Source organism: Odocoileus virginianus, chromosome 2 (genome assembly GCF_023699985.2).
Source record: "Odocoileus virginianus isolate 20LAN1187 ecotype Illinois chromosome 2, Ovbor_1.2, whole genome shotgun sequence".
NCBI classification, from domain to species: domain Eukaryota; kingdom Metazoa; phylum Chordata; class Mammalia; order Artiodactyla; family Cervidae; genus Odocoileus; species Odocoileus virginianus.
In genome coordinates, this window is record NC_069675.1 from 91,114,983 (window position 1) to 91,138,597 (window position 23,615).

The 23,615-nt window shown below is 53.1% G+C and overlaps 1 protein-coding gene across 1 annotated transcript in view; it reads left to right on the top strand.

Annotated features, from left to right (window-relative positions):
- Nucleotides 1-434: 434 nt before the first annotated feature.
- OLFML2A (olfactomedin like 2A) overlaps nt 435-23,615 on the top strand; it is a 28,649-nt gene continuing 5,468 nt past the window's right edge. The window contains exons 1-6 of the mRNA XM_020874171.2: nt 435-679; nt 7,884-8,147; nt 14,873-14,980; nt 17,813-18,022; nt 20,046-20,292; nt 22,428-22,658. Coding sequence (XP_020729830.2) covers nt 560-679; nt 7,884-8,147; nt 14,873-14,980; nt 17,813-18,022; nt 20,046-20,292; nt 22,428-22,658 — 1,180 coding nt within the window. The 5' untranslated portion in view covers nt 435-559. The remainder of the gene's footprint in view (nt 680-7,883; nt 8,148-14,872; nt 14,981-17,812; nt 18,023-20,045; nt 20,293-22,427; nt 22,659-23,615) is intronic.

Consider the following 23,615-nt stretch of genomic DNA (forward strand, 5'->3'; position numbering starts at 1 on the left):
ACCTTGCAAGAGAGAGAAGTCTGAGCCAGGAGAAGGGTGGAGCTGGCACGGTCGGGGTGTTTGGAGATCTCCAAGACTCGCGTGCCCTGGAAACATCCCTCGTCTGAACTTTACAACCAGCTCCAAAAGGGAAGCAGTATTTTCCCCATTTAACAGACGGGAAAGTGAAGGTCAGAGAGCTGAAGAGACACTCCCGAGGTCCTACATCTCAAAGAACAGGACCTCACTCGGTGTAGAGAGCCCGCGCTCCTTCACTGCCCCAGCGGCTCCTGCGGGCTCCGAACCAGACCCTTTTTTGTGTGTCCTTGCAGTGATGCCCTTTGGAGAGCCGCCCAACGCAAAGAGGCCCGGCTGGGAGCGGGCCAGCGGGGTGGGGTGCCCCCCTCCATCCTAGCTCCGCCCCTAGCGGCGCGGGAGGGGTCGCGGGGCGGGGAGCCGCGGGCGGACGGGGGGCACGCCGCGCGGGTAGAGCTGACCGCGGCGCCCAGCTCGCAGTGCGGCCCGCGCTTCCCGGCGTCCGCGCGCGCTGTCGGTGCCCGCCGTCCGTGCCGGTCCCCGTATGGCCGCAGCTGCCCTCCCCACCAGGCCCGGGTGCCGGCCTGGGCCCCGGCCGCTGCCTCTGCTTCTGCTGCCTCTGCTGCTGCTGCTGCGCGTGGGCCCGGTGCGCGCGGACAGTAAGGTAAGCGCTGCCCTGCGATCTGGGCGCAGGTCCGTAGAGCCGAGCGCGAGGGGGCGCTGTGGCTGGGGCTGCAGACCGGGCACGGTGTGGGGCCGGGAAGCGAGGACCAGGACAGGCGAGACCCGACCTCGGGCTTAATAGGGAGGCTGCAGGCACCGGGACCCCAGGACAGGAGCGCGTGGGGAAGAAGCGCTGGAGATGGTAGGGATGTTTGGGACCCGGAGCAACAGGAAGGGGCGCTGGACACAGTCCAGTGAGGGCAGAAGATCAGTACTGAAACCCTGAGCCAGGGAGAAGGGGCGCTGGGAGCTTGAAAGGGGTGCAGAAGGCGATGGAGTCTCCAGCCTAGGGAGATGATTCCCAGGAGCGCTGGCCAGGGGCAGCCTGGAGATCTGGCTCGAAGTTTCCGTGGGAGGCTGACGCACGTGGGATAGACCCCTAGGAACTGCTACCTAGCGACTCCAAGGTGTGTAGCAGGCCCTGGGCCAAGGCTTTCAGGCCATACTGGGGACCCAGACCTTCCCCAGTGAATCCAGCTGGACTGGTCCCTCCTGCCTTCTGGTGTTCCTGCCAGAAATCTGCTACACCCTGTAGAGTGGCACCCAGCCTTTTTGGCACCAGGGATCGATTTCGTGGAAGACAGTTTTTCACATTACATTAATTGGGCACTTTATTTCTATTATTATTAATTACAATAGCTTCACCTCATATCATTAGGCAATAGATCCTGGAGGTCAGGGATCCCTGCTCTAGAGGACACCGTGTCTTCAGAAGCGACCAAGATGTTCTCACTTGTGGCTAAAATGTTCTCTGATGTCAAGCAGATCTGGGTTCAAATCCCACCTCCACCTCTCACTCAAGTGACCTTCAGCCTTTACCTCTCTGAGCCTCCAATTTCCTGACTTGTAAATATGGGAATAATAACATAGTTCTCACTTCCTGCAGTTGATGATCTCTACATGAGAGAGATCAGGTCTGGATAATGCTTAGTACCACTCTGGCACCTAATATGTACCCAATAAATGCTACTGTGATTTTGAAATCTCACCACAGAGACCCCAAACGGGGGTGAGATCCAGAATGTAGAGAGGAGAAGCACTTTGAGTCAGTCAGAGCAGGGACCCCTTGAGGATGTTTTAGAAACCTGGTGAGGACTGAGTCAGGATTGGGGAAAGTGAGAGGCAGGAGGGGGGTCGAGCCCTTAGTCTTGCGGAGCATGAGAGTAAGAGTGACTTCACTTGATGTCTCTTCAGCCTCTTTCCTGGGTAGGAGGTGAGGCTGCCCTGTCCACAAGCAGGTAAAGGGCAGAGGCCACTAGCCACTTGGTAGGTATATGAGCAGTGGGCACTGGCAGACCCTCAGCCTGAAGATTCAGCTCAGGGTATACAAACAAGTGAGCTGAAGTCTTGGAGCTTGCAGCTCCAAAAATAAGGAGGGAATGAGTAGCATTCCCATCTTACAGATGGGAAATTAGGGTGTGTAGAAAGCTGGTTTGTGAATCAAAAAACCTAGGTGTTCTGGCCCTTTGTTGTTCGTAGACTGTGTGACTTTGGGCAAGTCACTGCCTATTTCTGGACCTCAGATCCCCCATCAGAAAAACATCTTCCCAACTTCCCTTCCATATAGCGCCTTCTAGGATTCCCTGACCTGGGTTGGGTCCAGGAACAAGTGAGCAAAAACCCCCCAGATAACCTGATCAGCACTTTGCCATCTCTCATTTCTCTAGCTGGGAGGAATATTTGGTCTTGGGCATCCTCTGAGCCATGCTGAGGACTATAGAGCTTGTGGGGGAGGGCTTGCATTCAAAGCAAAGACAAAGAAAACCCAACACCCTGTTTATGTAGTGAGTCAGCCAAACACTTGCTAGGTTGGGTGTGTGTGTGTGTGTATGTGTGTGTGTTGTCCCAGGGCAAGCTGGGGCTGGTGGGGCGGGGAGGCACATCCTAGAGTTTGGAGGATGAAGCAGCTGGGGGACTCAGCACAGCCCTCCCCCAGACACCTTCCACCCACACCACTCACCCAGCTGGGAAAAATAAAAATCAAGTGATGGGTGAATTTACTCCGCATTCCTCAGCACAGCCAGACTCCTGCTGGCTCTGAGAGAGAGCTGTTTTCATTACTACCCTCCCTCCCCCAACAATCCTCCTTCCTCTTCAAGCCCGTCCTATTTTCTGAGGGTGAGGGCCAAGCCCTTTGGAGGGCCAGTCTGGGAAGTGAAGTCTGTCTAGGGCCCTAAAGGGTTAAGTTGGCCCCGCTTCAGACTTCCTGCTCCTGGGAGGTCCGGCCTCCCCTTCTGCCCAGGTCTTTCAGGGGTACTGGGGCAACTTAACCCCAGAAGCTTGTGGCCAGCTCCTCGCTTGGCATCTTTTAATTTTGTGTTTATAACCAGGCCTCTCCTAAACAGGACTTGGGGTTTCCATCTAAGGAAGAGCTTTGTCCAGCTTCACAGTGAGAGGCGTTCAGTTCACAGCTTCCTGGCATTTCTGAGGGGCTGCCCAGTGAGGAGGTTAGGATGGATAGACAGGCACATGATACCCAGGCACATGATACCCAGGCACAGTACCAGAGGCCTCCAGGAACCTGCTTTTTGCTGTAGGTCCTTGAAATGTGGCTGAGAATTCCACATCTCTACCTCAGTTTCCCCATCTGTGAAAGAGCTGTTGGCACCTCACTTCCCCCATGCATTCAGGGGTGGGAAGGGGATCTTTGGGCAGCCCTGCCACTGATCAGAGGCCTGAGGACAGGCAGGAGGTACCAAGGCCTGAGGGAGCTGGGCCAGGGGAGCAGGAGGGGCTGACACAAGCAGGCGGTGGTATCCCAGACTGGATCAGATGTTCCAGGCCAGGCCGTTCTCAGAGGCTCAGGTGTCGCTGCTCCTCCACTCAGGGAGTTGCTGCCTGTGGGTGTAATTGGAAACAGGCTCCATAGCAGGCCAGGGCTGCACAGTGATGGAGTCCTCCTTCTAAACAAAACAGTGTGGGGCCAAACCAGGCCCCTCGGGTCTCTGCAGGAAAAGTCTTGCCCCATCTCTCCCACTGGCTGGGGCACGTGAAGAACATCCTGGGTGCCAAGCCCTCTGCCCAGGTTTACATTCAAGATCTTACACAACATTCGGGATCTCCCCATTTGACAGACTTGAACAATGATACTCAAAAGAGTCAGGTTGGGGCTACTCAAAAATCCAAGACAGGGAACTTGGGGAGTCTGGAGATTCCTGGGGCTCCAGGATTCTCAGCCTTTGCAGGGGAGGAGCCTGGGAGAGTATGCATCAAGGTGGAGTAAGGACAGGGCATCTGCATTTTCCAAGTTATCCCATCCCAGCTAATTCTGAGGCACATCTTCCAGCTGAGAACTCACAGAGGTTTGTGGAGCAAGAGAATAACAGATCATCAAAGAGGAGCTTTGGAATATTCATCCAGCAAAGAGGCGGCTCCCTATATTGTCTGTTGTTTAGTTGCTAAGTAGGTCTATTAACCATACTTACTTTAGTCTCTCAGTCATGTCTGACTCCTTACAACTCCATGGACTATAGCCTGTGAGGCTCCTCTGTCCATGGGATTTCCCAGGCAAGAATACTGGAGTGGGTTGCCATTTCCTTCTCCAGGGAATCTTCCCCACTCAGGGATCAAATCCGTGACTCTCATGTCTCCTGCATTGGCAGGCATGTTCTTTACCATTGAGCCACCAGGGAAGCCCCATATATTGTCTAGGTAGCAGTTGCATTAACTCAGCAGTTAATGCAACCTGAGCTTGGGCTGTGGCTGGGGAGTGGAGACCATTGAGATAGAAGATATTTAGCATGAAGCATCGGAAGAACGGGCTTCTTATGTGGCACAGTGGTAAACAATCTGCCTGCCAGTGCAGGAGACGTGGGTTCAATTCCTGGGTCCGGAAGATCCCCTGGAGTAGGAAATGGCAACCTATTCCAGTATTCTTACCTGGGAAATCACATGGACAGGGAAGCCTGATGGGCTACGGTCCATGGAATTGCAAAGAGTTGGACACAACTTCGCGACTGAGCATTTATGCACACACATCAGAACATGACTGGTGAGTTCGTTCTGGTGAGAGTGGTGAGAACAAGGAGGAGACTCAAAGACCTGAGTTGTGCAGGAGGGTAGATAGACGTGGGTTTGGGAGAAGATGGTGGGCCCAGTTTTGAATGGATTAAGTTGGGGTGCCCATGGTGCATCCAGATAACCATGGGCTCTAGGAGAGGTCTTTGCCTGCAGAAGGACATGGAAACTGCCTCTTGGTGAACCTGGGCTTGCCATGAGTGAAGAGGGAAGCTTCAACCTCCAGGTGACACAATCTATTCTGTTCCTAGAACATTTTCTAGGTTGAAACCCCACTTCTCCATTCTGGCCATATTTATCCATCTCTCTTCAGAAATATCAAATATGCCTTCTTGGCCTCTTATTGTGGGATTTCCTTGCAAATAGCTGGGGATCTTTTTAAGCACAAGTCACCCACACTCACTCCTGGGGGCTTTAGCAGCAGTGTGTGCTGAGCGAGGCTGCAGGGAGAGATGGGGGCTGAGGCAAGGACTTTCCTGCTTGGCAGCAACCCCAGCCCGCAGACTGAGGGCACAGTGGATCAGCCCCATGTCCCCTGCCCAACCGAGGCTGGATCCATTCAGGGCCACCATCCCTTTCCCAGCTCAGTTGCTCCTTGAGAAGCCCTTGCCTGGTGACTGTGGGTGGTCCTAGTGGGAAGAGCATGGGGACTATATTTTGGAGTCAGACTGTGCTGTGCGACCCTGGGCAAACCCCTCACCTTCTCCGAGACTCAGATTTCTCCTTACCAAGATGTGTGGCTGTTGTGAGAGCAAAGAGGTAGAAAGCTATGTACACACGTGCAAGAGAGTTATTGGCAGCAACTTCAGTAGCAAGTAGAGAGCAGCTGTTCTAGACCAGGTGCTCCGCACACATTGACTCATTTCAGCCTCAGGACAAGCTCATGGGGGAACGGACTGTTATCCTCCCCATTTTACAGAGGAGGAGGCTGAGACTCAGGGGGGTCAGGGCCATGCGGGGAGGACATGTGGGAGCTGGATGTGAGCCCAGGCCTGGCTCCTCTCCATGACGGTCTGCTGCCTCCAGTCGAGCACCACAGGACACTGTGACCACAGAAGGAGGGGCCCTGCCCCAGGCTCCTGGCAGCTGGGGGCTGGAGCAGAGGCCCTCTTTCGACTCCTGCCTCCTGGCCTGTGTCAGGGCCTTGGCCGCCCCCATCAGGACGTAGCACCTCATCTGAGGAGGGGAGGAATGTTGCGGTCATGTGGAGGCCGCTGCTGGTGGGGATGGGTGTTGGATTATGGGTGAGTCCCCAGGAAGAGGCCTCTTTGGCCTGGCCACACAGAACACACCCACATCCACTTGCTGGGCTCTTCGCCCCACCTGGGGGAGTGGGTGGGGGGTGACTAGGGGTTCCAGCAGAGCTGGAAGCAAAGTCTCAAAGCGAAGGCAGGCTCACTAGCAGTGATCTGAAGAATGTACAGCATCTGAGCCTGGCTGTCAGTGCTCATCGGTGCAGAGGATTGCCCAGCAGACCCAGGGTACCCTTGCCCTGCAGAGGACCCCAGACAAAACTCCCACCATAGCTCCCCTCCCCGCCCCCCTCATCTCCCATGGGACAGCACATCTACCCATGTTGGGCTCTCATCCCCTTGAACACGTTATTTGTTGGCTCCAGGGCTATTTTCGCATCTGGAGAACACTGCTAAGAATATCTAGGGAGTTCCCTGGTGGTCCAGTGACTGGGACTCCATGCTCCCAATGCAGGGGGCCAGGATTCAACCTCTGGTCAGGGAACTAGATCCCACACGCCCTTACTAAGGGTTCACTTGCCGCAACAAAGATAAAAGATCCTGGGTGCTGCAATTAAGACCTGGCACAGCCAAACACACAAATAAATAAAAAGAATATCTACCAGTGTACCCACATGGAGAAATATAGAGGGATAAACAAGTCCCTGTCAGGATTATTGGTGGTAATAATAACAACTACAACATATTATTCCTGATATTCTGTGTCTCAGTCCTCACACAGCCTTTTGCTGGGTATACTCACTAGCAGTACCCTTCACTTTACAGGTGAAGAAACTGAGGCACAGAGAGGTTAAGTAACCTGCCCAAGAGCACACAGCTGTAGGTGGCCCATGGCTGTGTTCCTCACCACCGCCCCACACCTCCGCAGCGCTCAGTGAGTTCTCAATAAATGTCTCCTCCCTGGGCTCCGCATCCCAGGCTGGCCTCCTCCATCCACCGTCTGTCCACAAAGTAGGCTGACTGAGTGCTCTGCAGACCTGGCCCTGGCTCTCTCCTGCTGCGAACCCTCCCAGGACTTCCCAGTGTTTTCAGGAAGAAGACCAGATCCTCAGCCAGCTTTAAGGGCCCTCCATGAGTCAGGCTCTGTCTCCCTCAGCCTTACCTCCTGCTACCAGGCCCTTTGTAGACACAAACCAGAATGAACCTCCTCCAGGCTCCCAAGGTGCCCGGTCCTTGCTTGTCTTTGCACATCTGACTTGCTCACCCTGGACTGCTCTCCTTGGGCTTAGAAATGTCCCCCAGGGGTGCCCTCCTCCGAGCAGTCTTCATGGGTGTCTTTCTCTGGATCTCAGGGCTCACTGCGTCAACTTCCCCCATGGCTGAGGAGGTCAAGGATGCGCCTCTATCTACTTCTGCACCTCCAGCTCTCACCCAGAGTCTGGCAGAGGCCAGGGCCTCAAACAGGTGTCTGAGGGCTCAGAGCAGCAATGGAGTGCCTACTGCCCTTCCCCAGAGGGCCCTGGGATGCTCTTGGGGGTGGGCTTGGCAGGAAGCCCAAGGGGGCCTTGAATTCACCTGGGTCCTGGTGGCTTCAGTGAGAGCTCAGAGGTGTGGGTTTGTTGATTGAGTCATAAATAGCTGTGCCCTGAGAGCCTGGAGCTGAGGATGGGCTGGCTGAGCCAGCTAGGGGGCTTCTGGTTGGGACTCCCAGGGCCCTGCTGGTGTGTGAGGGCAGAGCAGGCTGGAGCCTGGTGCCTGCCACTGATCTCACCCAGCTGACTCCTGCAGGCTCAAAGTTCTGCTGCCCCCAGTGACCACACTTAAGACACCGGGTGTGTGGCCGCCCAGGGCGGGCTTGAAGGAAAAGGGGGGAGGGAAGGGGAACGCTCCCCTCCCCCAGCCTTGGTCTTCAGCTCACCACGGCCCCTCCCGCAGGTGTTTGGCGACGTGGACCAGGTGCGCATGACCTCGGAGGGCTCCGACTGCCGCTGCAAATGCATCATGCGGCCGCTGAGCAAGGACGCGTGCAGCCGGGTGCGCAGCGGGCGCGCGCGCGTGGAGGACTTCTACACGGTGGAGACGGTGAGCTCTGGCACCGACTGCCGCTGCTCCTGCACGGCGCCGCCCTCCTCGCTCAACCCCTGCGAGAACGAGTGGAAGATGGAGAAACTCAAGAAACAGGCACCCGAGCTCCTCAAGGTAGACTTTCTGGAGTAGAAGCGGGATGGGGCCCCCTCCTGCGCCAACACCTAGCGTGCGCTGGCGCAGGGCCGGCCCTCCAATGAGAAGGTCGCACATGTTAGGAGAAGGGTGGTGCTCGCCCCATTTCACAGGTGAGGAAACAGAGGCCCCCTGGGAGGAAACCGCATCTGCCGAAGGCCACTGGGCCAGTCGGCAACGGAGGCAGCGTGCTCTGGCGAGTTGACCTGAAGACAGCCCTTTACTGTCTCCTTACCATCCAGCCGAGTGTCCTGGTTTTACCCAAACCAGGTCATCTGTCGTCACCTCCACATAACATTTTAAATTTTGTAGCACCTGATTGTTTTCATGTCCTAACATATCCTGTATTCATGTACCACCTTCGTGCCAGATGTTGTGCTAAAGCTCTTTTTTTTCTTCTACATTATTTCTCTAAATTCTTAATCCATTCTGTGAAATATGGGATCTTTGCCCTCATTTTATAGGTGAGAAAACTGAGGCTTGGAGAAGTTAGGTAACTGGCCTAAGTGCTCACATAATGACATGCAGCCTTAAGTCTATACCCAGTTTTTATGTGAATGTTGTGCTTATAACCCTGCATCCACCACGGGAAGATTAGAAAGAGGTGTCACCTCTGGGTGACCCAGCCCTGTGCCAGGCCCACCACCAGGACCCATAGCTTGGATAGACGTGGACAGGGAAATCACAGCCGCCCAGCCAGCCAGGCATCTGGGTACCGTTCACACCATGCATAACTCCGTTCTTGGCGGACCTGGTGGGGCTAGGATTTGAACTCAGATCCTTCTGTGTCCAAAACATGTGTTCTAAATCACCCTGCTCTCCTGTCTTTCTTTTTGTAATAGCGCAGATAATTTGATAGCTTTTTCTCAAACTGGAAGATAATTGCCTTATGATGTTGTGTGTGTTTCTGCTGTACAACGATGTGAATTAGCTCTAAGTACACATGTATCTCCTCCCTCAGGAGTCTCCCTCCCGTCACCCCTCCAGGTCTTCACAGAGAATTTGGTGGCTTTTGAGAGGATCTTTTTCTTTTATAATTTCTTCCAAACATGTGTCTATTTTGCCCTTTTCGTGTCAAGAACTGTGACATTCATGAGATGTTACCCTACTTGTAAGCTAACAGGTTAGCCTGCCAGTTTCACGGACGCTGGCAGAAAACATGAGCCAGAGACGAAGGACTTTATTACTCATGGTCACCAGAGTGTCTCCACTTTCTTGCACTGGTTCTCCCACTCACTTCTCGTGGGGTGATGCACTGGGGGCTAGATGACACCTGCACATTCAGTGGGATGTCTTCCAAGAAAAGAGTTCCTACTTAGAGCATCCAAATCTCCAAATCTCTCATAAGGAGCACCAAACCCACCTTCCCTGCTCTGGAGGGAAACATTCTCTGGCTGCTCCAAGGCTGTGCACTCTACAACAAGGTGGCCTGGAACAAGAACAGTCAGTGCCTCTGTAGGCAAGACACGTGGAAAAGCCAGAGGCCCCGGGAAGCATCGTCTCCCAACATTTGGCTCAAAATATTTTTTTCTTTAAATTTAACTTTAGTTTTATTTTTGTAACAACTGGATGGATACCAAAACTCTCAAAGTTGCGGTGGGGGGTGGGGGTGGGGTTGAATTTTAGGCCAAGTGGCTTCTTTTTTTTTTTTTAAAGGAATGAAACTCTATTTTATTTTTGGCTGAGATGAGTCTTTGTTGCTGCATGGGCTTTTCTCTAGTTGTGGTGAGCGGGGGTTACTGTGTTGCAGCGCATGGGCCTCTCATTGGGTGGTTTCCCTCCTTGCAGAGCACAGGTTCTAGGTGCTCAGGCTTCAGTAGTTGCAACTCGCAGGCTAGAGAGCACAGGCTCAGTAGTTGTCGCACATGGACTTAGTTGCTCTGCAGCATGTGGAATCTTCCTGGACCAGGGATTGAACCGGTGTCCCCTGCATTGGCAAGGAATTCTTATCCAACGTACCACCGGGGAAGTCCCCAAGTAACTTCTTGACAACTTGGCAGTTCTGGGACCACACTGTCTCCCAAATCCACTAGCCCCCTGCAGACTCCAGGGACAGAAGCCATAGGCCAGTTTTCAGTTACAGGAACAAATCCAACTTTTGCTCATATCCACTTCTCAGTAACCCAGTTGTAAGCATACTGGACATGAGGGTAGACAAAACCTTTTTCTAAAGGCTAGCTGGTTTAATCCTTGCTACAACCCTTTGGAGAGGGAACTTATGTTCCCAGCTTTACCTGGGGGGAGGAATCTGAGGCCCAGAGAGGAACTGTGACTTGCCTAAGATCACAGAGCAAGGAATTGGCAGCACTAAGATTTGAACCCAAGGGTTCTCTGCTGTGTCCCCTTGCCCAGTGGAGAGGTCGCTGGGCAGTTCTCTCAGCCCGGAGCTATCCCTCGGGCCTTGCAGTGCACAGCAGCCATGGGATTTTTAATTCAGCCTTAGAGGACTGGAGTGGGGCAGTGGTGGGATTAACCCAACAGGTGGGGTTGTAGGAGGATCCCAGAGAAGATACTCTGCCTCCTTGACACGTTAGGAAGCGTCAAGCCTGAGAGGTGCCCAGAGAGCCCCAAGAGGAGCCATGGACAGAAGCAGCACAGGACAGGCCTGAGGCCTCTCCTATTTGGCGTGACTCCACCTTCCTCCGCGAGTACCCCCCACGGCCCCAGAAGAAGGGGTTAGGAGAAGCCCCCGTGGAGGATGACAGAGCGTACCCACCTATACCCGCTCCTTGTCTGTACCCGAACCCTTCCCCTCAAGCTAAGAATTGCAGCTGTTAATTGACCTTAGTTGCATGGCTCTGAGGAAGAAGAATGGGATTCTAGATCCCCTTTCTTGGGGAGCTTGGCTGCAGAGGGGAGCATGTTTCTCACCTCTTCACTCCCTTTCCTTCTGGACATGAACTAGATGTGGCCCCACCCTTGAGAAATCCCAGTCCTGTGGGGACACAGCTCCTGATCCCAGTAATGGCTAGGTAGTCAGTGCTAGATCAGGTGACATCCCAGGGACCGTGGTACTCCGGAGGAGGAGGCAACATTAGAACTGGGCACTGAGGGATGTGTAGGAGTCCCTCAGACAGAGCAGCAATAAAGATAGGCTGGGTGGGAGTACATAGAGTGGGCATGACCAGGTGCCTCCTTGCCCTTGTCTGTCCCAGCCTTACTAGCCACCGGTCAGTTCCATACTGTGCTTCTCAAACTACATGTGGTGAAAGACCAGTGTTTTAAAAATCTGTGAAGAGCCAATATTTTGTAAAATACTATAGAATTAGTTGTTAGAAAAATGAAATGGAATATAAACAAAAACACAAATCCAAGTCCAGTGTCCACAAGTCCACAGATATAACATTTCTCTGTTGAAAGGCTCTGAAATTTTATGAAAGTCTACTTTCACTTTGCATAATTATTTATTTATTTATTTTTGCATAATTATTTAATCACAGACTGGTAATGAGCAGCTTGTACTGGGAATGGTGCTGGTCTGCAGACCACACTTGGAGTAGCTCAGCTCAAACACGCCATGTGTCTTCACACCTTCAGCTCTTTGCATGAGCTATTCTCTTGGCCTAGAATGTCTGTCTCTGGCCATTGTTGCTGAATTTATGCTTCTCCTTCAGAGTTCACTTCAAACTTCCTCCTGGCAGACTTTACCAACCCACACCCACTCCCAGACAAGGTCAGTGCCCCGCCATTAATGACCTGGGCACCTGTGTATGTTTCCATCTGTGTTCCCTGATCTGGACACCTCTGTGTCACTGTGCACTCCTTGACAACCTATGAAGGATCACGGAAGCTCGTGTCTGTGTTGTCATCACTGTCCTTAATGCCTGGGCCAGAGTGAACATTTGCTGAGGCCAAAGAAGACAGCAGGAGCAGATCAAAGCACCCTTGAGTGCCAGGCTTAGGAAATTAGAAGCCACACCTGGGCAGTGGGGAGCCACAGCGAACCATCTGGCAGGGGAGAGACCCATGGTCAAAGTTGTGCTTCGGGAAGCCAGTTTTGGTGGCCTTGAAGGCAACAGAAGTGAAGCTGGGAGGTCCCATTTAGCCTCCTGGAATGGTACTCATCACTGATATTCACGAAGCCCTTGCTATACACCCACTCTGAGCTGAGCCCTGTCCAGACGGTACTGCTCTGCACCATACCCCTGCTGCCCGCCTCCCAGAGAGAAGCTGAGACCCAGGAGCGTCTACGTGCACAGTTCTGAAACTGAACTCCACAGAGCCCTGCGGGTACCATGCAACCCTTCCAAGGCTGAACAAGGTTGTGGGGAAGTAGGGGAGGCTCAGGGCCCTATCCCTGCTTCCACCAGAGTCCCTCTTTTTCTGTTTTCGAGATCAGAGTCTGCTCAGAGAACTCTCTGGCTTAAAACAGCTTCAACACCCCTGGGAGAGTGGGAGTGAAACTGTTGGAAACAGCTGACCAAGGCCAAACAGGAGCGCCGGCCTGCTCAGGCCCTGAGAATGCGTAAAGGGGGTGGACTGGAGGAACTGCCCACTAGAGGCAAGGGAAAGCTGATTTCCCAACTGGCCCTTTGTGCCAAGGTTTCCCTGACACTCTCACTGGCATCCTGACCATCTGGAGGGAAGGATCATGTCCTGATGAGCTGTGACAGAGAGGGGATGGAGTTGGGCAGCTGAAGGGAGAGCTGTGAACTGGGCGAGGGAGACACGGCATCTGCTACTGATGGGTTGTGCCCCTCCCCATCTCTTGGCCTCAGTTTCCCCATCTGAACCCAGATAGGTGCAGTAAAGCATGATGGGAAAGAGGTTTTGGTTTATACCAGTCTGGGCTCTGCTCTGGCTCCACCACTTAACAGCCAGGAGCCTTGGCTTCACCCCTCTAAGCAGCAGCTTCCCAGTCTGCCTGACCGAGATAAAAGACCTCCAAAGCTTATCATAGGTCAGGTGCTCAGAAGCAGACTCTTGTGTGCAGATGACTTATTATGAAAGGGCTCCCAGGAGGAGCTGATACTGAGGTGGATGAGGCAGCGGGAGGGCTGGGAAGGGAGGGGGAAGGAAAAGAGCCCAGTAGGGGCACGGTTTCAAGCCAAGTGCCAGCCCCAGCTGCAGGGGACGCTGGAGTTTGAGTGGCAGCTCACTTGTCCTGTGGGGCTAGGATGCTGGCTTCTAGATGTCCACACCAGTCAGCCCTTGCCTACAGACTGCCCCAGGAGGACACACACTCCCAAACACTTTGAGGGACAAAGTGGCTCTTTGGAGAGAGTCACAGATACAGGCTGTTAAAAGGGAAGCCAGTGGAAGCCAGGGTTGGGCACGAGAAACAGAAGCAGGGATCCAGGGGATGCGGATAGAACTCCTTCGGTGTCCACTGCTCCACTGTTCTTGGGGTTGTTATGGATTAAGTGAAGTGGTTCATTCAGGCCCCGACACAGTGCCTGCCATATGTGGAGTATGCTTAGTCGTGTCCAACTCTTTGCGACCCCATAAACTGCAGCACGCCAGGCTTCCCTGTCCTTCACCATCTCCTGGAACTTGCTCAAACTCATGTCCGTTGAGTCGGTGATGTCATCCAACCATCTAATCCTCTGTTGTCCCCTTCTCCTGCTTTCAATCTTTCCCAGCATCAGGGTCTTTTCCATGAGTCGGTTCTTCACATCAGGTGGCCGAAGTACTGGAGCTTCAGCCTCAACATCAGTCCTTCCAGTGAATATTCAGTGTTGATTTCCTTTAGGATTGACTGGTTTGATCTCCTTGCAGTCCAAGGGACTCTCAAGAGTCTTCTCCAGCACCACAATTCAAAAGCATCAATTCTTCGGTGCTCAGCCTTCTTTATGGTCCAACTCTCACATCCATACACGACTACTGGAAAAACCATAGCTTTGACTATACACACCTCTGCGGCAAAGTGATGTCTCTGCTTTTTAATATGTTGTCTAAGTTGGTCATAGCTTTTCTTTCAAAGAGCAAGTATCTTTTAATTTTATGGCTGCAGTCACCATCCACAGTGATTTTGGAACCCAAGAAAATAAAGTCTCTCACTATTTCCATTTTTCCCCATCTATTTGCCATGATGTGAAGGGACCAGATGCCATGATCTTAGTTTTTTGAATGTTGAGTTTTAAGCCAGTTTTTTCACTCTCCTCTTTCACCTTCATCAAGAAGCTCTTTAGTTCCTCTTTGCTTTCTGTCATCAGCTACACATCTGAGGTTATTGATACTTCTCCCTGCAATCTTGATTTCAGCTTGTGCTTCATCCAGCTCAGCATTTCGCATGATGTACTCTGCATACAAGTTAAATAAGCAAGGTGATCATATACAACCTTGACATTCTCTTTTCCCAATTTTGAACCAGTTCATTGTTCTATGTCTAGTTCTAACTGTTACTTCTTGTCCTGCATACAGGTTTCTCAAGAGACAGTAAGGTGGTCTGGTATTCCCGTCTGTTTAAGAATTTTCCACAGTTTGTTGTGATTCATATAGTCAGTGTGTAGTCAATGAAGCAGAAGTAGATGTTTTTTCGGAATTCCCTTGCTTTTTCTGAATGTTGAATTGCCATGAATTGCCAATTTGCCAATGAATGTTAGCAATTAGAAAGAGCTTTTCTTGTGATTATGAGCAGGCTTGGTCTAGTCAAGCAGACCCCTCTAGGCTCTGGGGCTCACACGGTGGTGGGGCTCCTTTCGCACCCTCTGCGCCACGCCTCGCGATGTGCCTTCTCCCTAAGTCTCACCCTTCCCTGGCAGCTGCAGTCCATGGTGGATCTCCTGGAGGGTGCCTTGTACAGCATGGACCTCATGAAAGTGCACGCCTACGTCCACAAGGTGGCTTCCCAGATGAACACGTTGGAAGAGGTAAGGGAAGGGCTCGAGCCAGTGGTCAGGCTGCTGCCTGGGCAGTTCTGTCTGGACCCGGGGGGCTGTTAAAAGCTGGATTCCAGGTGGGAGCTGGGAGAAGGAGATGCAGGCCACAGGGTTCAGCCTTTGAGGAGGAGATCCGACTGGGCCTCGAGGGCCTACAGGAAGCTGGAGGGCTGGGTGGAGAAACAGAGGCACCTGCTGGTTGTATGAAAGGGGTGTGGAGGGGGCTGGAACTTGTAGCCACCCTCAGTTCACCAAGACCATGGTACAAGTCTGGGGCGACCATTCACGTGAAATGCGAGTGTTGTGAAGGACTGGCCAAGCCTCCTGCAGCCAGGCCCAAGGCAGCGTGGCTGTTCAAGGACCCACCCGCCATGGAGACCGAGGTGCTAAGTGTCTTCTCCTGCTCAGGGCAGATGTGCCGGAGGGCTGGGTGGGTGGCTGACACCACCTCCTGAAGACAGGAATAGAGCTGAGTGAGCAGGGAGGTTCAGGTTTGAGGTCTGCATCTCTGCTGGCACAGCCTGGCCTCCGCCTGTTTCCTGCATCCGGTTCCTGCTGGGCTGCTGAGAGCTTGGGGATAAGCAGCTGCCAGGAGGGGTGAGAGGGGTTTCCTTTCCCGGCTTCCTTTCCAGCGGGAGGGGGGCACCTGGGCATCCTGTGCCCCTCAAGGGGAGATTAACCCCGTGTGTGCATGCGTGCTAAGTCACTTCAGTCATGTCCAAAGCTTGGCAACCCTATGGACTATAGCCTGCCAGGCTCCTCTGTTCATGGGATTTCCCAGGCAAGAATACTGGAGTGGGTTGCCATTTCCTTCTCAAGGGGATCTCCCTGACCCAGGGATGAACCCAGGTCTCCCACATTGCATGCAGTTTCTTTACCACTAGTGCCACCTGGGAAGCCCCGATTAACCCCTACGAACCCCAAAGCCTGGGGTCACAGTGGCCTTAACTATTCGAAGATTATTTGGTGAGTGTCGCTTTTGTGCCAGCACGGGAGAAAGATCATAACAGTTGTTGAATTTCTCCTGTGCCCCAGTATTTCCTGTGCATAGTACGTGCCAGGCTCTCCTGCTGTTGGTTCTGCAGTTCTGCTTTGACCTTTCTTTCCTCTTGTCATCTTAGGAAATGTTAACTCACTTCACATAACTGTGAGCCAGACAATCTGGAGGAGCCAGACAATGATTTCCGCAGCCACGAAGAAATGATTTTTAAATTATCTTCTGTTTTGCTTTATCTTTGCTTTGCTTCTGTTCACTAAGTGATAGCTGTGGAAAACAGAAGACGTTTTTTGCTAACACTGGGAGGAGACAGAACAGCCTCAGGAGGCGCTGGCTCCCTCTGCCTAAGGGAAAATCACGGAGGTCAGGCAGCACTTTGGGGTTCCAGCTTCCCTCTGCTTTCTTCCCTTATGCCAGTGCTTCTCAGCCCTGCGTGATTTTGCTCCCCAGGGGACAGCTGGTGTATCTGGAGGCATTTCTGGTTGTCACAATTTGGGGGAGTGGGTGGCAGATGCTGTTGGTTCTAGTGGGCAGTGGTCGGGGATGCTGCTAAACATCCTACAATGCAGGACATTCCCACAGCACACAAATGTCGATAGTGCTGAGATTGAGAAAGCTGCCTTACTGGTTTGCCTTCTGTCTTCCCTGTGACCCAGGTGGGAGTGGGGCTCTGTGTGTGTCTGTTAGTCACTCAGTCGTGTCTAACTCTTTGTGACCCCATGGACTGTAGCCTACCAGGCCCCTCTGTCCATGGACTTCTCAAGGCAAGAATACTTAAGTGGGTTTGCCATTCCCTTCTCCAGGGGATCTTCCCAAGCCAGGGATGGAACCTGGGTCTCCTGCATTGCAGGCAGATTTTTTACCATCTGAAAAACCAGGGAAGCCTGTGGGGCTAGGGGCTGCTAAAGCCAGGCAATTTCCGCAGCAGGAAGGAGACAGTGAGGCAGGGCGGGAGAAGCAGAGTAGGGGTGAAGATGGGGCTTGGTGCTGTGGGTGGAGCCAACCAGACCCAGGAGAAAAGTTGGAGACTTGAAGACTAGGAAGGGATCAGAGGCCATAGCAAAACCCCAATGAGTTTATGTTTATTTTATCAAAAGGGGATATTTATGTATTACTTGTGAATGTAAAAGGTAATTTTAAAGTAGCAAAAGATGGGTAGCAACTTAAAAGGTGGATCCACAAGGGACTGGCTAAATACATTTTGGTCCATCCAGACAGTGGCAGACTGTGTGGTCAGTAGAAGGTGTAAGGAGCACTATATACACAGATGTGCAAGAGTCCCCAAAATAGACTCAAGGGAGAAAGCGAAGTGGAAACGAAGGAAGAAAGGGAAGAAAGGAGGGAGGGGGGAAGAAGAGGAATTCCCTTGCAGTCCAGTGGTTAGGACGCTGAGCTTCCACTGCCAAGGGTTTCGATCCCTGCCAGGGTTCAGTGTCTGATGGGGGTTCAGTGTCTGAAGCAAGATCCTGCAAGCCATGCAGCATGACCAAGAAAAACAAAAGCAAAAAGAAAGAACGCCATCACAGTTAACCCAGAAACGGGTGGATGGGAGACATAGATTTTCTGTCCATTTGTATCCTTTAACTTAGTAGCTTGAACATATTTTCTATTTGTTCATTCATGCAGTTTTTAAATTAAAATTAATAACCACAGGGTCTCCGAGCAGCATGCATTATTTCACCCCTGCTCTTGGGTGCCGCCCCACCCATTCCCCTGGGCCCTGCTCAGGAGACTGGGTTGGCAAAGCCTGATAGCAGAAGCTGGGGTGTGCCCCAGGGTGGGAGACAGCCCGGAGACTGGAAAGACCTCGAGTCCCGCCCCCACAGAGCATCAAGGCCAACCTGAGCCGGGAGAACGAGGTGGTGAGGGAGAGCATGCGCCACTTCAGCGAGCAGCTGAAGCACTACGAGAACCACTCAGCCATCATGATGAGCATCAAGAAGGAGCTCTCCAGCCTGGGCCTCCAGCTGCTGCAGAAGGACGCAGCCACGGCGCCCGCCGCCGCCCCGGCCCCCGGCGCCGGCAGCAAGGCTCAGGTGACGCCAGGCTCTGGTGACCGGGCCAGAGGTGGGTGGGCTGGGAGCACAGTGTGCCGGGACCTCGGCCCTGAGGGCCAGCTGGGTGGGGGTTTGGGGTCGTGGGTTGGGGCTGAGGGCTGGCCCAGTGGGAGAGTCCCTGGCAGGGTGGGGGTGAGGGGGTGCCTGGTGCGCAGTAAGCAGTCAACACAGGTGAGCTGGGACCAGACATGGGGCTCCAGGTATTTGGCAGTATTCTCACTCCTGGTTCCAAACCAGCGGGGACAAGGTTGCAGAGATGACCCTCCCTGCCTGGTCCTGGGGGAACCAGGTCACCTGCCACACAACCACTTGTAACCTCACCTGCTATGGCTGGGCCCCTGGCTGCATCAGTTCTGCTGGGGGGGGCAGGGGGTGTATGTGGGCAATGCCTCCGGGACCTGACCCAACTAATACAATTTCTTCATGCAACCCATTGATTCGTGGGGCGGAGACCTCCTGCAGCAAACACCCAGCCTTCCATCTTCAAACTCAACTCGCAAAGCGAGCAAAGGCACTGCTTTTGTCACCAGGCAGAGCCATCCATGACATATAACACACCTTTGGGCAAATTTGAAAAAGGCCCTCCTCTAGCCAGACAGATTGCAGAAAAGACTCTCCCACTGGTCAGATAAATTAGAAGAGGGAGGGAGTTCCCTCTGAGTTCCCAATTCAGTGGGCTCGGGTTGCATCCCTGGCTGGGGAACTAAGATCCCATATACTGCAACTAAGCTCAAGGATACTAACTGCTAAGTCCTTGCACAGCAATGAAGATCCAGGGCAACCAAAACAAGTTTTAAAAAAAAAGGAGGGTCCTCTTTGGGTGGATAAATTATTCGAAGGTTCCTTCCTTTGACCGACACACACCAGAATGTGTGCCTTGGCAGATGGAACACAGACTAGACTTTAGTTCCATTTGCTCTTTTGATCAGTCACCATGTGCAGGACATAGCCTCCACTGCTCCCACAGTGGCCTTGTTTTCTGGTGAGTGGGGGAAGAAGGCAGCTGACTTCTTCACAGACATTGTCTCAGCGAAGCCCACACGACCTGCGAGGACGGATGCTCGTTGCCGGTTTGGCAGATGAGGAAACATGGAACAGGGTCACTCGGAGAAGGTGGCCTTGATGGAGCCCGGGCCTGTGTGACGGCCAAGCCCACGCTCTTCCTCTCCACCCCGCTGCCTCCCGTGCTGACATTTTGATGATGGGACCATCTGTGTCTGCAGCAAGGACCACCTAGATGCTGATAAGGCAGGGAGGAAGCCTGGTGCCTCGGCCCAGAGCTGGCTTCCTGCTCATTCTGTGCCAGTTCCAGAGCCAGAATGAGTCCTGCTGGGGCAGTGGCACAGAAGGTCTAGATTCCGTCCTTGCTGTATCTCTTGGAGATCCTGCCTAACAATGGGTGATGTCACAGGCCCTGTGTTCGCGTGCGAAGCCAGCATCAGATGCAATTATAAGAAAGCCAAAATAACGAAATTCTCAAAATGTTAGAAACAGCATGCCCTAAGGTCAATGCCCTGGTGACCAACCATCCCAGTCTGCCCAGGACTGAAGGGTTTCCCAGGATACGGGACTTTCAGCGCTAACTGGGAAAATTCCAGGCACACTGAGATGAATTGGTCAGGAGGGCCTGAGAACCTCTCGCTGCTCACACATAAAGACCAATGAGTGAGAGGGACGGATGGGAAGCTGACCTCCCCGGGGAGCTGACCATTGCAGTCTACCCCCCAGGCAGAGTGAACAGGAATTGGGAATCTAACAGGAATCTAACCTATCAGGCTGGGCTTCAAGCCTACAGGGGAACTAGAGAGCTGAATGGGGAAACCAAGGCACACCCTGGTCATGGATGTCACCACTATGGGAGGAGAGCTGTGAATTCATGAGCACCTGGGTCACAGGGCCTGGAGCCACCTGATCGCCACCAGCCCCCACAGGCTGAGCCTCCCCGACCCGCTGAAACATCCGCCTACCACCCTCCAAGTCTGAGACTCCCCTTCTCCCCCAGGACACAGCTGGAGGGAAAGGCAAAGACAGCAACAAATACGGCAGCGTGCAGAAGAGCTTTGTTGACAAGGGCCTCTCGAAACCTCCTAAGGAGAAGCTGCTGAAGGTGGAGAGGCTGAAGAAGGAGGGCAAAGGCAGATTCCCCCAGCCCACAGCCAAGCCCCGGGCCCTGGCCCAGCAGCAGGCCGTGATCCGAGGCATCACCTACTACAAGGCAGGCAGGAAGGACACGACCGAGGCCATGGCTGGTGAGTTAGAGGAAGATTGGAACCCTGGGGAGTAGGGGCCCTACAGGGACCCAGAATCTCTTCTGCAGACTGCCCCAGATCTCAGCTCTGGGGTTTACAGATTGGTGCCCTTTGCTCCTCCACACAATGGGATAATCCCCCTCCTGGGGTTGTTGGGTGGGGATGAAATGATAAAATCAATGTGAAGCCCCCCTGTGGTATTTCTAGTTGTCTCCATTCTCACTGGACTTTTCCTCCTTCATTGAAAGATTTGCTGGAGGTTCACTATGTGCGTGCTGTACCTTCCAGACATTCCGCCTAACATGAAGCCCCTAGTCTAGCGGGGAAAGCACACGCGTAACCAAGCAGCTGCCTCTGGTGGGGCGGGAGAACGCAGGGGCCAGGCCAGGGTTCTGGGAAGGGCCCCGGGGCCTCTGCGGCAGCCTCCGTGCCCAGACTGGCATTGGAGTGAATGGCCTCTCCAGCACGTCCCACTCTCTTCCCCCCAAAGAAGAGCCCACAGACTCTTGTCTCTTTCTTACAGCTCCCTACCAGATCTCGGTGAAGTGCAACGAAATAATTAATCGAAAAACAAGAGACGAAAGTTCCAAGAGTTCCCAGATTTCTGGGCCATCCCCACTGGTGTGGTCCTGATCTTCCCCCTGAGCTCCTCCCCAGATGCCTGCTCTCCTCTGATGTCCCTGAGAGGTGTCCCCAGCCTGCTTCCCCTCTCTGGGTCCCGCTGATCACCTCCTCCACTGAGGCTGTCCTGCCTAGCCCATGCCCAAGGGGGCCAGGAGTGGAACTGGGAGGGACCAGTCTCCCAACAGCCCCTCAATTCTTGGTCTCTCAGATCTCAGGGGCCTCTTCTCCCAGCTCCTGGTGCCAGCTGCCAGCTCTGAGTCCTGCCAGTTCAGCCTGGCCACCGTGTAGAGCCGCTGACCCCTGGCCAGGGCCCTGCCCATGAACAGCTGCAGGCATCTGACTCTGCCATGAGGCCTGTGGGAACAAGCCCTGCCCTGGCTGAGGGCCAAGGTTGGGCCCCACTGAGGCCCGCTGACCAGAGGGTGTGCCTTCGTACCCTAGAGACTCCAGGGGCTGCTCCCCAGTGGGGCCTGGCTCCACCCCGTGCAAAGAGGAAGCCCAGCAGGAAGAGACAAGGCAGAAGTCACGTGAGCCTCAGTACATCTCTGGGGGCCCTACCACTGCAGTAAGGACTGCACAATTCCTTTGTTTCTGGTATCACAGCTTTGAATCCTTAAACACGTGCTTTCGCACTTGATCCAGGAGAGGAAACGAGCTCAGAGAGGTGATGTGACCACCTCCAGGTTTCGCAGCGAGTTAGTGGGACTGCAACCCGGAAGCTGAAGAATCTTTGTCCCTGCTCTGTGCCCTGAGTCTTACTGCTTTCCCTGCCCAGACCCCAACCATTCCAACCCAGGGGAGCGTGGGTCAGGGATGACCCGGAGATGCTCCCAACCAGTTCTATGGAGCTGAAGAAGTCCCTGTCAGTACAGCCTGTGCCAGCAGGGGTGGAAGAAGAAGGGAGGGTAAGCGAGCTGAGAGATGGGAGTTAGGAGATGAACAAGGAGACAGAGACCTGGGGTCCAGAGGGGATGAGAAGCTGGCCACACCTGCCCTGCCCTACCTGCGGTATCAAATCCTGGATGAGAGAAACTAGAGGGTGGTTCCAGACAAAAACAATGTCTGTAATACTGGAGCAGGGGTTTCTGCCTCCTGAAATTGGATCCAGGAAATGAAAACATTGGTACAAAGTGTTTCTTTAGGAGGGAAAGAGGTTTCAGGTCCGGCACCTCATTATTTGCCAGGATCTATGCAAATGTCTCATATACATTTTTCTCTAATCGATACAACAGCTTGATGTGGTAGACCTCACGACTCTCATTTCATAGAAGGGGACACTGAGGCCCACCGAGGCAGGGGACTTGGCTGAGGCCACTCACCCGAGGGGCTTACAGCCAGTCTGCTGACCATGAAGCCCTCCCCACTTCCCACTTTTCAAGGCTTTTCACTCCTCAGGGGCCACCCCCTCCTCTCCCCCGTGGCCCCAGCACTGGCAGCCCGGTGGGCCCGGGGAGGATCCCGGGCAGCGGTGGGTGCTGCTCGGATGTGAACACAGGGTCTTCTCTTCACAGACAACGCCCTCAAGGGCACTTCCTGGCTGGAGCAGCTGCCACCCAGGGTGGAGGGCCGGCCACCCGAGCCCAACTCGGCAGAGCGTGAGGACGCTGCGCCCCAGGCCCCTGAGGGAGCGGACTTGGCCCCTGGCACCCCTGCTTCAGATCCCACCCCCACCCCCACCCCCACCCCCACCACCAGGCCCCTGCTCACCGAGCCTCCTCCACACCCAGAAGTCCCCAGTCAAGGTGAGTAACCCTCACAGGGGTCAGCAAACTCCTGCCCGTAGGCCAAAAACAACCTGCAGCCTGCTTTTGTACAGCCCTTGAGCTAAGAATAGTTTTTACATATTTGAAGGGTTATTTAAAAAAAAGAACATGGAACAGAAATATGTGGTCTGGAAAGTTAAAATGTTGGCTATCTGATCTTTGTAGGAAAAGCCTGACCACATTTACAGGGAAACAGATAGTGTTCTCAACAAATTCTTCTTAAAACATCACCTAGAATCCCATCATCAAATCCAGCAACTATTTTTACTTCTGGATTTCTTCTGTCCAGTCTCTGGCCCTGTTTTTTATGCCCGTGTTTGTAGTTTTGGCTTATGTCTTAGGTAGAAATCTTCCTAATTAAGTCACTGAGCCCATCCTTCTGGAGGGCATCTTGGCTGCCTGTGATAACAAGCCTTAAAACCATTCCCTACTTTGGTCCATGTGCATTCCACTTCTAGGAATCTTTCCTAAAGGATCCATCGGATATGTGGACAGCAGCTACAGCTTAACTGGTTTCCTTGTGGCCTATTTCTAATGTCAGAAAACTAAAAATAATCTCAAAGTCTAACACTGAGGGGACTGGGCAAATTAATTCAGTGGCACAGCTGTCTGGCGGTCTGGTGGAACCTTGAAATCACATCATTAAAAGGTCATTTAATGATGTGAGAGATTGCTCAGTGGAGGGGAAAAACAGGATACATAAAACTGTATATTCAGAAGAATGATGGTGCTTTTTAAGTATTTCTGCATGACTATACATGCAGAGAAAATAAGAAAAGGAAAGAAATACAACATGTTTAAAAATTTCTTTGAATAACAGAATTTTGAATGATTTTTATTTTCTACCTTTTCCTTTTCTGAATATTCTGTTTTCTACAATGAGGAGACATTGCTTTGATTATGAAGAAAGAGAAAATAATAATAATAAGGCTACAA